This window comes from Hyperolius riggenbachi, chromosome 1 (assembly GCF_040937935.1).
Source record: "Hyperolius riggenbachi isolate aHypRig1 chromosome 1, aHypRig1.pri, whole genome shotgun sequence".
NCBI classification, from domain to species: domain Eukaryota; kingdom Metazoa; phylum Chordata; class Amphibia; order Anura; family Hyperoliidae; genus Hyperolius; species Hyperolius riggenbachi.
Genome location: NC_090646.1, coordinates 246417400 through 246434390, shown reverse-complemented (window position 1 = coordinate 246434390; position 16991 = coordinate 246417400). Strand labels below are relative to the sequence as shown.

Below are 16991 nucleotides of genomic sequence, written 5' to 3'. Positions count from 1 at the left end.
ATTTCCCCGTTATGGCTTGTGATTAATAAAAAAAAAAAAAGTCCATCGCACATGCCTAAGGGATTCCGTGGTTTCGCTGGGTATTTTATTTTCCTATGCCACTGTATTTCAAATATTTCCATAGAAGGTAAAACGCTCTGAATGCTCGCTGCTTATGCCAGAAAGTACATTTAGTGAATTGCCTATTTTTCTTTCAACATTACCTCTGTGGATCGTAAGTGTCATTAGAGGATTTTAAAACATTCTGTGCTGCTGCACTTTTTAGATCCTTATCTTACTCATTTTCCTCTTTTTTCCTTTCCTCGTACAGGGAACAACACTGGCAAAGTTAGTATTCGGTGTATAAACATATCAACCTGTCTGTAGCAAATGCATGTTTGAAGCACGCTTTGAAAGCTTAGACAATTTGGAGTGCAGTGCAATATTTTTTTTTTCTTTTTCTTTTTGGATGACCTACATCCAGCAATGCTGTCAGACCAAGAAATAGGAATATTTGTTATGCTCTCTTGAGAAGTAGTCACTGGTTGCTAGCCTGATCTAAGAAATTACTACAGTTATAGACTTGACTGCATGGTAAATTATGTATTCATTCTGCTGATAGTGACAGGGAAGATAAATCTTTTAGGATGTACCAAAAGCAGAAATAATGGCTTAAAGATCCTGTTTCTCGTCTTTCTCGCATTAAAATAAATAACACTGAGAGTGCAGTGCCTGAAATATATACACACTAGTGTGGTTGTGTCTCTGATGTATAGTCCTTATATAACAGAATCACAGATTTATGAAGTTACACTTTCATGCGATTTATTATTTAGATCCCTTTCACATATGTGTTTTAGCTTATGAATATATGTTATCAAGCACCCACTTATGTTATGGATAACTGAGGCCACTTAGATATTGATAGAGGACCTAAGGCTTCTGCACAGAAAAGCTTTTTGCATCTATTTCCTTTGTTGCATCACATTTGGAGCCCCATGGGGGACTTGCAACCACTGCTGGACACTACACGGAGTGTCTCAAGAATTTTGATTGACCACAATGCTTGCACAATCGATGTGTATATATCTATGCAGCTTGAAAATGGACCTTTCAAATTCCCCCTGAGCAGAGTTTGAACGATCAATTTTCAACCTGCAAGCATTCGCATACAACATTTGTATAATTCTGCATCAACTTGGAATTATTTACATCTCATTCACCATCCCTATTTCAGACTTCTTTGGCCTTCATCAGGGAAAATCTGTGACTTGATATGGGTATAAAACGGCTAATTTCAGCACTCCACCAATTATTTGGTGACTGCCATTGGCCATAATGCGAATTACTGCTATAGCAGTGCATAGTGACTAATTTAGGCATCAGCAATAGCTGGAGCTCTGTTAAGCAAAACAAAAAAGAAATGGTAATTTGGCCACCGGCAAGATCCAGAGCCCAAATTACTTGTCTCCACAAGTTGCTACAACTCTGATTGGGAATTTTATTTAGTACGAGTTTGGCTAGAGTAGGGTGAACCGTTTATAGGCTTCACCGTGCACCCACATTTGCCCACACCCTTTTTGAATGTACACTTATGGTAGGACTTGGAGGACAGAAGGGTTACTGGGCCCTAAGGTATGTTATAGAGAACCATACATACCACGAGAATGTTTTTAGATGTGGCATGTTATGATGATGTCTATACTGAAGTGTGTAGCAGCATGCGAATCTTGCATGCAGTTTTGGCTTGTGTAATAAATATTGTTCTTAAAACATTTTTTTAGCTTGATATTTCTATGATAGAGCACCCAGAGAAATGGTGAGATCAAGCACTTATGAGTAGGGTTGGATCTACTAAAGTTGGACAATATAAGTGATGCTGCAAAGCTGGACTGGATTTTGCACACCTGCTATTAGGTGATAAAAGTTTGCAACACTTACCTGGGTCTTATCAGAACATCAGGGAGTTGCTGAAAGATTGGTAAATGAATAGTTGTCACATACACACCCACAGTGAGATTGTTTTTCTTAATAAGCCCAGGGTGACCTGGATTTATAATTGGTAAATGTGTTTATGTATTTAACTGTGGAACTACTGAATTAAATTCACTTTTCTTTGATGTATCCTCATATTCTGATATCACCCAGATTAGGGTTGTACATTTTTGGCTTCTATTATAAGGCAATTATTTTAAAACATATAAATTTTAGGTTTGCTGAATCACTTAAATGTTCCATTGTTTCCCACTAGAACCTTAGGTTAAGGCTCACTGCTAAAAGTAGCAAATACAAATTACACAGTGTTTTCATTTGCAGTCTGTGTGTTGCTAAGGTGTTGGCTAGCAATGGTTCTGTACAAAGCTCATGTAAACTGCTGCATGTAGGAGGCTGGGAGTGCATTGTTAAACACACCCCAGTCATCATTCTTAAAGAGAACTTGATATTAAGTAAAAGTAAAAATTGATACATACCTGGGGCTTCCTGCAGCCCCCTTCGGCATGATCTGTCTCTCGCCATCCTCCATTTTCTCGTTCGTTTGCTATGGCTCCCGGCAACTTTGGGAGTCAGGGCTTATTGCACATTTATGGCCGCCTGCTCCCGTGGCCAGGAGCATTCTGGGCCTGCACAGTAGTACTGCGCAGGCCCAGAACGCTCCAAGCCGCGGAAGTGCGATGGGAGTGTTCACGGCCGCACACTGCGCCTGCACCGATTGGATGAAGTTACTGTGAGGAAGGCAGAGGACGGTGGCCAGGGACCGATAAGGCCGAAGGAGGCTGGAGGAAGCCCCAGGCATGTTCAAATTTTTACTTAATCTCAGGTGCATTTAAAGGGAACTTAAACTGAGAAGGATATGGATTTTTCCTTTTAAAATAATACCAGTTGCCTGACACTCCTGCTGATCCTGTGTGTCTAATACTTTTAGCCACAGCCCCTAAACAAGCATACAGATCAGGTGCTCTGACTGAAATCAGACTGGATTAGCTGCATGCTTGTTTCAGGTTTGTGATTCAGCCACTACTGCAGTCAAAGCGATTAGCAGGACTGCCAAGCAACTAGTATTGTTTAAAAGGAAACATCCATAACCCTCTCCGTTTAGGTTCCCTTTAAGGCCCATACAGATGCTCAACCAAAAGGCCTGATTGTTTGGTCCATTGGACAACAATCATAAATGTGTAAAATAGACTGGTCACTAGAGGAGTGTAAGCCTACAAGTAGTTAACAGAATAGCTAATATGTTACAGTGGTACAGTTGGAAATTGTCCTTTAGAGATCCTATTTAATAATGAGTGGAGCAACAGGGAGGGTGGTAAATGATTAATATTGGGTATGAATCAGTCCTACCACATCTGGTATAGGTATGTCTGACATAAGACAGATATAAAAAGATAGATTGTTGGCAGGTGTGATCGTGCTATCTGTTTTCGTAGTTTATTGATTTGAAGATATTGCTGGTAGCAGTTGTAAATCTTCATCAAGCAGGAAAGTGCGGGAGTGGCAAAGTATTAATGGTCACATAGTTTTGTAGTGAATCATTCAGTACCAAGTAAGCAGAGTAGTGAGGTAATCAATTGACTATCAGTATTCTGCTGCCTAACTTTAGTCAATCAGTTGCTAACAAAAGTGCCCTATATAAATATTGAAATACTGGAGATCGTGACTCCAGTGCAAGTCAATGGGAGGAAGAATCACCCAAAGCTTCCTCCTGTCTGTTTCAGCACAAGTACTGTGCGACTATTCTGGGCTGCAGCCGCTATACTGCTTTAGGAAGTCATTAAGTCATGCGAATAGATGGTTTCCTTTTATCACAGCAACTCACTGCTGCATCTTCATTTATTGTGGTTTTATAAATACCATATGGAATGCACAGAGATTTGCAGTGATAACACTACATAATTGCAACTTTCATTATTGTGGGTTTATAAATCAATCCTAAGGATTAGATTTGTGTAACTGACTAATTGATATGTGCTTTATGTAACTGTCATTAAAATAATATATTCCATGTTTGTGTTGCCAAAGTTATTAAGAATGTTGGGAAGATGCTGAGCAGTTGCTGTACAAGAGATCTAAAACTTTTTTTGTTGGGACAAGGCTACCATCTGCTGGTTAAATATTATAATGCATCTTTAGCACATTTTTATATTGGCAGTGCTATATAGACAAGGGATTAATGTTTATAAATTGCTTATTGTCCAATTTTTACAGAGCATGTTGTTTTGAAGTGATGTGGGTTTTTTTTAACTCTCAAATTCAGAACTGCTATATGTATATAATTTTTACTTTTTCAAGTAAATATCTCCCAAGACTGAAGCCATTAAAACACAATTTTGTCTCATTGTTTTGTGCGCTTTCAGTTTTTGCTGATTGCACTATAAAATGGCTCCTTTAATTGACTTCAACCAGCTTATTCCCTTTTTTAAACTGTAAACACTTGAAATAAATGAAAGTAACCTTTAATTATTCTACTTGGGAGGTGTTTAGAAATGTCTGTCCTTCTATAAATACATTTCAATCTCACTCCTTTTCTGCCATTTCTCATCTTTCTTTTCTTTTTCTCTTTCTTACATTTATCCTGTCTAAAGCAAGCCTCCACCAAAACGGTATGAAAACACACTGCATGTCTAAAATCTGTCCTTATCTTCACATTCTAGCTATTGAGTAACTAAATCAGTACGAAGGCATTCATAATAACAGTCATATCTCTAGATCAGGTAGCTAAGAAATGTTCTTGGCAATGGCAAAATGTAATGGGCTTAATTCACTAAAGCTGAGAGCCTTGGCAATAAGGTGTAATCCAATTAAACTGGCTGTTTGTCAATAAAAAAAAGACCCAGTCATCACAAACAAATTATACTGCTGGTGATATAGACTCATGTACCAGTCACATGAGATAGGGGTGACATAATGGGAGTGGTGGTATTATAACTTTAGTTTATATTAGACACCATGGTTTCTTTAGGTGGCCATACATCTAGCGATTTGACGGCCGATCGTCTATCTGATTCGATAATTATGCTGCAACAATCATTCCCGATCAATATTTCAATAGGTTTCGGGTCAAAATTGGTTGACTGTATCGATCAGACATGCTGGGAAATCTTGGGCCAACACGGTCGATCGGGTGCATAGTGGTAACAGTGTGGGATATGCAGAGCAACAAATGTCACAGAAACCTCGGCCTTTGTCCCTCCCAAAGGTTATATGTGCCTGTGCATTAAAATACTTTACCTGTTATGCTGCCTAATAGTGTCTGTATTTCCACATTCAGGTCCCATGTGACTATCAGGATATAGGACTTGGAGCACGTTTGTGACAGTCACACATGTGCACCACGTGCTATAACACTAGCAGCCACATGGGGTGCCAATACGGAAGAACAGCGGACACTTGGCAGACAGATAATCTATTTTAATGCATTGGGGCACATATAACATTTGGGAAAATAAGATGGAGTTATTTTTATTGCATTAGCAAGATGTCGACAAGCTTTGCTGGGCGTGAGCCAGAAACAGCAGCCTGTAGCCATTAGCTCAGCAAAGCTTTTTGACATCTTTCTAATGCAATAAAAAGAGCATAAATATTTATTGGTGGTGCCAGCCTCCATCTTTTTTCTGGATCATGGACCCTAGAGTACGAGGGTCTTTTGAGCTTGGGCACACAAGTCCCTACTTTTTGTGATTGTCACTCCACTCCACTGTTTGTTACATATAACATTTGTGGGGATGCGGCCAGGGGTGGCGAGATGGCGTCACAAGGCTGATTCCCAAAAGATTTCATGCTGAGATCAATCGGGAATCAGTTTGCGGTAGCCAACAAATCTCTCTTTGATCAGATTCAATCAGAGGGAGATCTGTCTCTTGTTCATTCTGCCCATACATCGCTAGATAGCTATGCTTTCAAGAAAATGGCAATATGGGGTGGGATGTGGTGTGTACTGTGATTTTCCCACAGATTAGATTTCTTTGGTCCCCAGGCAGTTTTGATGTATAAAACTGATGTATAAAATTAAGTGTTGGGAGTTTTTCACTGTAGTTTGTACCAGATTGATTCTACTTCAGCAGTTTTTTACTCTCCTAAGCATTCAAAATAATCTCACCTGTTAGGGAAACCAAAGTCCTAAAGTTATAGTGAGTTATTTTTGATCTTGTAGTGTTACAGAGCACATCTGCCATCTAGTGTCTTCATATTGTCATACCAATGTACACTAGCAACACTAATGCTTTCAGATTTGATTGTTAGTTTGGCAAAGGAAATACAGTTACAGTTTATATCTGAATATTGAAGGGTAAGCTCCACCAACACTACAGTTAGAACATTATCATACAATTTATTAGAATTGTAACAAATTGAGGTGGTTATATTTGATTTGACAGAAACAATAAAAAAAATATATATATATATATATATATATATATATATATATATATATTTATTTTTTTATTTTTTTATTTTATTTACTAATTCTCAATCTTTTAAATATATCTGTCTGTACAGATTTTCCCTTAGTGAAGGGGTTTTGTGCAGGTTCTGTATGCTTTTTTTCTTGTTAAGTAATATTGTTTAGTTATTCCATTTTTATTGTGAACTATATTTTAAAAATTAGCTAAACTTTAAACTTTCTTAGCTCTTTTTTCAATAGATATACAGTATTTCAACTACCTATCTGGCTGGGTCCTGTAGTTCCTTTTTTGCTGAGGGGATAGTGCAGTTTTACTGGACAGATAGTTGTCTAAACAATTTTTTTATTTTTTCCCCCATCATTACGAAAATTAAGTAGTTAGGGAGGAACTTAGAAGAAACAGCAGCAAGTCTTTCCCTGTATGCACAGAGCTGATCCTGCTTATCTCTTATCTTTCCTTCTAATGCTAGGAATACATGGTACGTTTTGTACCATGTAATCGAGCCGCTGGATCGATTCCGGCGCGTCCCCGCGGGCACCTGGATCGATTCCCGCTCGTCCCCGTGGGCGCTTCTTATCTTCTCCTCATTTTCTTCCATTGTCCTGCCCGCAGTATCGCACGCGGAATCGATCCGGCGGGTGATCGGACACGTCGGATTTTATCAATCGAGCCTTCAGCGGCTCGATTACATGGTACAAAAACGTACCATGTATTCCTAGCATAAGAGACTAGCTGTTTTGGTCACAGCTACAGCTTAACAGAATCTAAACTTCTTGATCAGTATGTAAAATAAAAAAACCTACCCAATGTCTTTATTAAAGGAATAAATGTAGGCACTATGAGAAATGGTTTACTATTACAGGCATGAAAGTAATGAGGGTACACAAGGCTTTTATAAAGACACCAGGCAAAAATTCGTAAACGATAAATAATTTATTACACACTGAGCGGGATTGGTGGCTGTGTGTTAAAGGGAAAGAAGATGATGGAACTGTTGAGCTGCAGTGCAGGACAGGAGTAGAAGGACGTGAGTGGGGTCACATGGATGCAAGATAGAGCAAGTTCTTTAAATATATTTATTGAAAAAAGTAGAGATTTCCTATCTACACAATATACACTGGTAATAACTTCATATTTAATATCATGTGTAAATGTATTAAAACGCGCAGGCTGATCTAGGGCTGTAAACTTAACTATGATGTATTTGACCTGTAAAGCTAAAGTTCATATCCTATATTTTTTTCTCAGCCCTCCTCGGAAACATATTGTGGATACGAACACAGACTTCTACCATGCTCCAACCCTCAGCGATGCAAGCAAAAAGCGCCTCATAGACCAAACTGAAGACTGGCATCCCCGCACTGGAACTTCCCAGTCACGCTCTTTCCGAATTCTTGCCCAGATGACTGGAACTGAAAATAGTAAGCAACAGCTTTTCATTTTAGGGTGTTAATATCTACATTGACATCTTAAAAGAATTACAGTTTATTTGTATTTTAAATCTACACATTTTTTTGTATTATGACACATACAAAGTACTGTATATTTTTGCATAGTGATATCACAGTTCTATTTCTGGATGTTGATACAAATGTAAATCCATTTTCTTTCTAACAGTGACGGAACCAGAACCTGAAGATGTGAAGAAGACAAAGTAAGTGTTCATTTTCCTAATTGTGTTGTTTCTTGTTTGCTATCATGTATTTTATTGCTTTATTTAAGAAAAACAATGGCTGGCCCCATTGTCTGAAGTGTGTGTTTGTGTACATATGAGCAAGTGAAAAACAGTTTTGGTGTGCTGCTAACATGAATTTCCTCTGTACTTTGTGAGCCAATGGAGTTTGAATTATCGTTGCTATGAAGGATAACTGGAGTATGTGCTAAGTGTCTTTGTGGTGAGAAATATTTTATTTATAGGATTTATTTTCTCAAATACCGTATTTGTTTTCTCACTAAATACATTTTAGTGTCTCCAGAATTAGAATATAGCATGTGATTGCAAAAGGCAAAGGATTGTGCATGTTGGCATGCAAACAATTGTGCTAGTTTGCATGTTTTATTTCAAGATTTATTTTTCTTATTTTCTTTCTCTCTTTCTGTCCTTTCTGTCTTTATAGGGAAAAGCCTCCTGTGCAAATCATTAGCCCAAAATATACAACATTACGTGACTGGCACCATGGTGTTTCAGCCCGTACTCTTAATGTGCAGTAATTCTCTCCTGTTCTTAAAATTATTTTATTGTTTCTTCTTTTCTATGCTTTCCTTTCAGTCTGAATGTCATGCCTGCAAATGAAAATCTAGATGATGTTGATTGCAGCATCATTTTCATGTACTATAGTTGAAAAGTAAATAAATAAAAAACATTTAGTGCAATTAAACTGAACTATGCAGCTGCTTACTGCATGACAATACTGCAAATTGCTTCATGCCTCTGAGGATTTAGTCTAGAAACCATGCTGAAACCCAGTAAGAGAGTTAAGATTGGCTATGCAGATGTTGGCAGTTGTGATGTTACTGAACAGTTATTTGAAGGTGAAGTTAAAAGTGGGCTTAGGTCTAGTCTATTCTTTGTTTCCTAATGTTAATGTTATGGTTGAAGTGAATCCAACTGGACTCCAGCAATATTGATATCATTACTCACTTGTGCTGATGAGCAAATACAGGAATTCTATCCACTCATCTTTTCACATACATTTTACAGATTTGTTTTAGCCAATCAGTTAATGGCACCATCATCAGGATAAATAATGGGCATGTACAGCAAAATCACCAAAATGTGATCTTGGAATTGGGGAGGTTACACAGTCTTTAAAGTTAATTTGCAAAAAAATAAGTAAACACCTCAGAATTATTAATATATTTGTTTATATACTTAAATAGCTATGCATTTTTAAACCAAAGAAATCAGAAAGCTTGGGAACCTCTATTAAAGTTTTAAAATACACATGTTTTCTAAATCAAAGTTACAGCAACTTTAATTTTCACCGTGAAGTATGTATAACATAATCTTGTTCCCTAGTATGCTTTTCATAGAAATAGGGATGAGTGACAATGTTGTTGTGAAACTGCAGGACAATCTCGCTTTTCACCAGATTGTTCTCACCCATCCCTACTTAGAAATGTTAAGAAATGACTTGCTTAAATGGATACTTAAAGAGGAACCCCAGTGAAAATAATAATGTAATAAAAAAGTGCTTCATTTTTACAATAATTATGTATAAATGATTTAGTCAGTGTTTATGTATAAATGATTTAGTCATTCATCACATGGTGACATTTTTACTGCTGGCAGGTTATGTCAGTAGAAGGAGATGCTGCTTGCTTTTTTGGCAGTTGGAAACAGATGTAAACAGCTGTTATTTCCCACAATGCAAAAAGGCTCCCACAGTGTTATGTCAGCACCATGGTCCTGACATCACACTGTGGGAGAGGTTTCACAGTGCCCGAAACTGAAGGCAGTTCTGTATAAGAGTAAGTGAGCCCCCCATGCATGTGATCTCTGTGATACATTTTTGGTCTTTTAAGTCTAGTGTTGGCAACTCTATGTCAGTGCAGATGGTTACCTTTTGTCCTCTCCTTGGTTGCACTTGCTACTTCAGCTCCTATGACCCTATCCCATACACCTATAGCCCACGGTGGGATGACCATCCAGTTATACTACAGGTGAGAGTGATAGTGGCAGCTCATGCCTTGCCGCTCCCAACCAATGCTAGAAGAGGACAAGTTGGTGCCTTGCTCCCTTTCAGTGCAGAGTTCTGAAACACTCCAACTCAAAAGGGTTGAAGGGGGCAAAAGAACATTAGAGCATGGGTTCATTGTGATAAATAGGAAAAAACTGAGGTATTTAGAAGCCATTTAATTGTGTGACATTATTGATTGATTGTGTTTTCTAAAGGTAATGAGGAAAACAGCCAGCTCTAAGAAAAAAAAAATCTTGGTTGACGGCTTTAAAGAGAACCCGAGGTAGATCTTTGGGGGGCAGATGGGACACAAAGGCATGCTGTCTACTTAATGACAATGCTCTGGTTCCCCCAACCACCGCTCTCTCCCCTACCCCACCTCTTCGCTATAGCCCCCTGAGTTTAGTGAAAAGATTTGCCACTAACTTGGAGGTAAACACAGGGGGAGAGGAATTGTTCAAAACACCTGTCAGGGTCGTTTCTGCAGGGTTTCTTGAGCTGCCATTGGGCAGCTCTCTCTCCCTGGCCACGCCTCCTGCCACTCCCCACCTCCCTGCACGCTATGAGAGACAAACAGTCTCTCAGTGCATTGCGGCCTACATGAGCGGTGTTTTTTTTTCGGCTACATGATCAGCTCATCCCCGCGGATCAGGTACCCTCCTTTTTTTTTTTTTTTTTTCATTTTGTTTGTCCACCTTGGGCTCTCTTTAAACAATTGGCCTAAATTCTGCTTTATGTAGCAAAAAGAAAAGCATCAAATGGCCTTCCACTACTGCAAGGATTACAATGCAAATAAGCTTTTAATAAAACATGGCTATGTACAGTTCCTACATATCAGGCAGAAAAAATATTTTCATCAGGTAATGTGGACAGGATGAGTCAGTGGTGTGTGTGGTGCACAAGAGGGAGCCTGACGGCTGTTTCACGCTGGTGGGTGTTTCTTCTGCTTTAATGTGGTGTGTGGCGGATACATGATACATGAACAGGTCTGCCAATGTTAAAAGCCTATGTTATGTGGCAATCCTGAATGAACTATATAATTCATATGGAAAGGTTAAACAGATATAAATAGATTTCATATAAAGTATGTATATTTACTTAAATAGTAGCAATAAGATTTGTTTTCCTTTACACTATCACAATTGTGCTTACAATATTACCACAAATATTGGCATTATTTGAACAGTAAGTTTGGTCTTGTAGGAGTGATATGTGAGAATGTAATGCAGTGTAGAAAGGGAAATCGTATGTACAATAATGAAGCAAAGTCTATGACCTACTTTTGCTTGCAGAATAAAGTTATTTTGTGGATCTTTACAGGGGGAAAAATCTATGATTTTTTTTTTGTTTTTAAAGAGACACTGAAGCGAGACTAAATCTCGCTTCAGGTCTTATATATAGCAGGGGCACGTGTGCCCCTGCTAAAACGCCGCTATCCCGCGGCTTAACGGGGGTCCCTTCACCCCCAACCCACCCCCCGCAAACCTGGGTCGGAAAAAGGTCGCTGGAGCTGATCTTCCTGGAGGCAGGGCTAACGGCTGCAGCCCTGCCTCCAGTCGCGTCTATCAGACGCGCATCGCCGCCTCTCCCCCGCCCCTCTCAGTGAAGGAAGACTGAGAGGGGCGGGGGAGAGGCGGAGGTACGCGTCTGACAGACGCGCATGGGGCAGGGCTGCGGCGGTTAGCCCTGCCCCAACCAGGAAGCGCTCCCCCGCTGCTCGGAGGGGGTTTGGGGGGACAGGGACCCCCGTTAAGCCGCGCTATAGCGGCGTTTTAGCAGGGGCACGCATGCCCCTGCTAGCTATGAGGTCTGAAGCGAGATCTATTCTCGCTTCAGACTCTCTTTAAATACATTGCTATATATATATATATATTTGTACATATTTTCAGCACTATTATATGCTTCATATTTAACTTCTAAATTGTACAATTTCATTATTAAAAAATGGTGCTACTTTACCAGTTTCCAGACAACAAATATTTAATTGCTAATATTTCTGCTCTTTGGTGAAGGACACTTATGATTATATCCTAAGTTTACCTGCAGTACATGGAATCCCATTAGGTGTTCATCTGTGCTTGTGCGTGATCTTCATGTAACGTAATGTATTATATGACTTTTTTGACTAAGCAATAAAAGTTTATTGCCTTCTATTCTTTGTGCGAAGTTTGATTGACAAGCATAATTTTGCAGTTATTTGCATGTGTCTTCTTTCATACAATTTCTTCTTATCTTGAGCCTAGAGGTATACTGTATTTCTTGAAACTGCAAATACCCATGCATTGGAATATATAGGAATATATTGACCTTTATCCAATTACCAGTAACTTTTTTTTCCTGCATTTTCCCCCAGGAGATAATTTTTCATCTTATCTAAAAAATAACTTTTTTAGCAATTAGAAAAAATACTAAAAAGTAGGTGAAAGGGTAATAGTAAACCTATTTTTGAGCAACCTCTTGCTTGGTGAGAGCTCTGACATCCGTCTGCTAGCCCACGATCACGTTTGCAGGCTGTCAGAAATAAAGAAAACCCTTTTTCTCGGTTGTACAGCGCCGTGATCTAGTGCAGCACTGTACAGGGTTAGTGATAAAAATGTCCCCTGTGGGTCACACTCGAGTGGGAGGGGGGGGGGGGGAGAGATGAAAATAAGAAGAAAATTGCCACATTTATTTATTTGTTTTTTAAATAATAAAAGTAATTTTCAAAAATGACATTGCAGCAGCAATCGGATGCCTCCAGTAGAAATCTCTGTTGGTGGCAAGAATAGGGGGAGAGATTCATTTGTGTGCTAAGTTGTATGGCCTTGCAGTGAGCTGTTAATGCTGCAGCGTGCTGAATTGTAAAATAAATCACCTGGTCACTGGGGGAGGGGTGGTGGTGTAGGCCTGTGGTCCTGAACTGGTTAAACATCATACATGAATATGTAATGTTTGTTTAGGCCTCTATTTGTTGATTTAGCTGTAAAGCTTTGAAAGTTCAAGAAAGGCCTCGGAAAGTCTGGGGACTATCCTTTTGGCCTCTTGCACACTGCAAGCGATTCCGATTCAGATTCCGCTTTTTAATCCGTTTTTACATCCGATTCAGATTCTGATTTGCAGTTTGCTCCCTGCACACTGCAAATCGGAATCTGAATCGAATGTAAAAACTGATTAAAAAGCGGAATCTGAATCGGAATTCCTCATAGCTGAGGAACGCAAACAGTGAACACGTGGATTGGCGATTCAGTGATGCTCTGCTCTAGTGACGCCGCTTGCGGGCGTGGCTTCTACTCCAATATGGCGGAGAAGGGGATGGCTATCTCTTTGTATTTCTTTTAATAAAAGAGCTATACATTACTGACGTGGTGCTGTGGACTTCTCGTGTTGGACTTTGCTGACCCTCTGAGGGCTATTGGGTCTTTCCACTCTAGCACACGTCTGTCCCCATTCGGGTGCTGGTCTATCCAGTTTCTAAGTTGCAGTAAAGTGACATTCTCTTCTGAAGCTAAAATATGGCAAGAAGCACCAAAAATATTTACCAGTTTTCATGTTTTTCATGTTTTTTACCTTCAGAACAGAACAATAAATACAAGACATATGCAAAAATTACCATTAGGAATAATGGTGCTAAGCTGTGCTATTCCTCTCCCCAATAAGTGTTACTTTTTGTGTTGGGTACTTGAGGTTTATATTTTTCTGTAATGCACAGGTGTTCAACACGAAGCCTACGGGCTGAATCCAGCCCTCCTTTTCATTTTATGTGGCCCTCCAGAGCTTCAAATGTGCTTCATTGTAAGCAGTATAAAAATGACCGCACACTGCGTTCCCAACCAGAGGAGCACGCCGGTGAGTGTTTCTGGATGAAACATTGTCAGTTTGAGGTGGGTTGCAGCGACAACCGAGGAGACCCCTCAGCAAAATTACCATGGGGCCCCCTCTTGGCATCCAACCCCCCTTGCGTGGCTTTTATTTTACTCATACCAGCAAATGGATACCAAACACACAGAGAGGACTGCACTTTGTAAACATTTATCTGACTATTGCTATTCTTTCAGGATTCATCTATTTTCTGAAAAAAGCAGTAGGTACCATAATCCATCATTGTATAATAATGACATAGAGGATGTGCAGCAAACAGTGTGCTTAATCCCAGCACAAATGCTGCCGTACTGTGTTGTATCATATAGTCTTTGTACGTTATTTATCTTCAGACTTCAAGAAATAAAATAACTGTAGATCTGTTTTTTTTATTTAGGGAATGTACATTTGTTAATGGCGGAATCAGGTACTTGTTGTGGACAAGAAATTGTCCACCTGGTGTTTGTGCGTGCGTGCGTGCGTGCGTGTGTGTGTGTGTGTGTGTGTGTGTGTGTGTGTGTGTGTGTGTGTGTGTGTGTAAGAACTGTCACAAACATGAGAATTTGTTAGCTGAATTGCTGTGTCACATGATTCACACTTCTCACACGAATCACCTGCTATTTCTGATCATCATAGCACCATCACTGTGCACTATTGAATGCTTATGCACAGTTTACTTAAAATGATCGGTCAATTTTAAAAGCTTTCACGTATACTGTTCAGATAAATATGTTGTGACAAGCACTTTAATAAAATACAAGCCTTTACATGACTTGGGTTTTATGTTTGAACATTATCCAATTATTCTTGTGTTTATGCTCTCACACCATGCAACTTCTTAATTCCATCACAAAATCCTCATCTACTATCTGCTCTTAAAGGACCACTATCACGAAAAATGGAACATACATATGAATGCATATTTATAAGCACTACATTTCTACCAGATTTAAATTCCCTATAATTTACTTTTTCCTATGTTGCTGTTGCTTATACTGTAGTAGGTAATAAAAATCTGATATGTTTTTGACTAGTCCTTCTCTTTAATGTGGCATTCCCAGTATATTCTTTTTCTCTTTACAAATGCAGTTCCTCAAAAGGATCTAAACAAATAAGCCCGTCGTCCTTCCTCTAATTATTTGCATGCTATTCTGGCAGCTAGACTGAGCAACTACCATTCAGTTAATGCTTTTTAACCCATTCGCGTTCTGTCGTTTTCACTTGAGAAATGTTCACCTCCCATTCATTAGCCTATAACTTTATCACTACTTATCACAATGAACTGATCTACAGTGGAGGAAATAATTATTTGACCCCTCACTGATTTTGTAAGTTTGTCCAATGAAAAAGAAATTAAAAGTCTCAGAACAGTATCATTTCAATGGTAGGTTTATTTTAACAGTGGCAGATAGCACATCAAAAGGAAAATTGAAAAAATAACCTTAAATAAAAGATAGCAACTGATTTGCATTTCATTGAGTGAAATACGTTTTTGAACCCTCTAACAATAAAAGACTTACCGTATTTTTCGGGCTATAAGACGCACTTTTTCTCCCCCAAAAATGGGGGGAAAAAGTCAGTGCGTCTTATAGTCCAAATGTACGCTACCCTCTTCCCCCACACACACTCACGCTTGCATGTCCAGGGCCCACCAAATTGTCTGCTCTTCCAGAAAATGAGCGGCAGCTGCTCCTAGTCTCCTGCAGCTTGCCTCTCTCCCAGCATCTGAAATCTGAGTTCCCCCCCCTCACAGCAGACATGCGCTCCCCCATGAATGGCGGACATCGGCGCTCCATTCACCATGCGGCTAACATCGGGGCTCCTCCCCTCACGGCTGACATCGACGCTACTCTAAGCTCACTGTGGGCATCGGTGTTCCTCCCTCCGTGTGGCTGACATCGGGGCTCCTCCCACCTCACGGCGGACATCGGCGCTCCTCTCCCCTCATGGTGGCCATCAATGTTCCTCCCCCCGCGTGGCTGACATCGGGGCTCCTCACGGCGGACATCGGCGCTTCTCTCCCCTCACGGTGGCCATCGTTGTTCCTCCCCCCCCCCCGCACGGTGGATATCGGCGATCCTCTCCTTTACAGCACTGTGGACATCTGCTAGCTCTGAATCTCCTCCTGCGTGGGGCCGGAAATTGATGCAGTGGAAGATCGGGCTGGGTATGGACGCGGCGACTGTACTGCCCTGCTGTGGAGGTCCCGGTCGCCATTGGGTAGCTCCTCATCACCTGACCTGCCCGCTGGAAGAGCTGGGGACAGCGTGCATTGCGTCAGATGACCACCCGGCAAATGGATCTGGATAAGTAAGAGGGACCTCCTGTGATTATAGCGAGTGTAGTGTACTTTAGCTGTGATTGTAGTGAGTGTAGTGTAGTTTAGCTGTGATTGTGGTGAGTGTAGTTAAGCTTTGATTGTAGTGAGTGTAGTGTAGCTGTGATTGTGGTGAGTGTAGATTAGCTTTGATTGTAGTAAGTGTAGTGTAGCTGTGATTGTAGCCGTGAGTGTTGTTAGGAGTGCAGTGAGTGTAGCTGGGAATGAAGTTGGGAGTGTAGTTAGTGCAATGAGTGAGTGTAGCTGGGAGTGCAGTTAGTGAGTGTAGCTGGGAGGGCAGCAAGGGTTATTGTAGCTGCGCATAGTAGCTTAGATAGGGACAGTTTGGGGGAAATGGTCCATAAGGCGCCCCTGCACTAAAGACGCACCAGGTTTAGTATTTTTTTTTCCCCAATTTTTACTCTCTTAACCTAGGTGCGTCTTATAGTCCGGAGCGTCTTATAGTCCGAAAAATACGGTAATACTTAGTGGAAAAACCCTTGTTTGCAAGCACAGAGGTCAAACGTTTCTTGTAATTGATGACCAAGTTTGCACACATTTTAGGAGGAATGTTGGTCCACTCCTCTTTGCAGATCATCTCTAAATCCCTAAGGTTTCGAGGCTCTCTGTGCAACTCTGAGCTTGAGCTCCCTCCATAGGTTTTCTATTGGATTAAGGTCCGGAGACTGACTAGGCCACTCCATGACCTTAGTGTGCTTCTTCTTGAGCCACTCCTTTGTTGCCTTTGCTGTATGTTTTGGGTCATTGTCGTGCTGG

At 40.3% G+C, this 16991-nt stretch overlaps 1 protein-coding gene across 6 annotated transcripts in view; it reads left to right on the top strand.

The window, feature by feature from the left end:
* PDLIM5 (PDZ and LIM domain 5) overlaps positions 1 to 16991 on the top strand; it is a 249532-nt gene that overhangs the window by 140338 nt on the left and 92203 nt on the right. For 4 of the 6 annotated variants that reach the window (XM_068232416.1, XM_068232431.1, XM_068232423.1 and 1 more), the window contains 2 exons: positions 7629 to 7801; positions 7998 to 8034. In XM_068232416.1, coding sequence (XP_068088517.1) covers positions 7629 to 7801; positions 7998 to 8034 — 210 coding nt within the window. Of the gene's footprint in view, positions 1 to 310; positions 328 to 4562; positions 4581 to 7628; positions 7802 to 7997; positions 8035 to 8497; positions 11501 to 16991 lie in introns of those variants that run through there. The other 2 variants (XM_068232449.1, XM_068232458.1) reach the window with 2 other exon arrangements.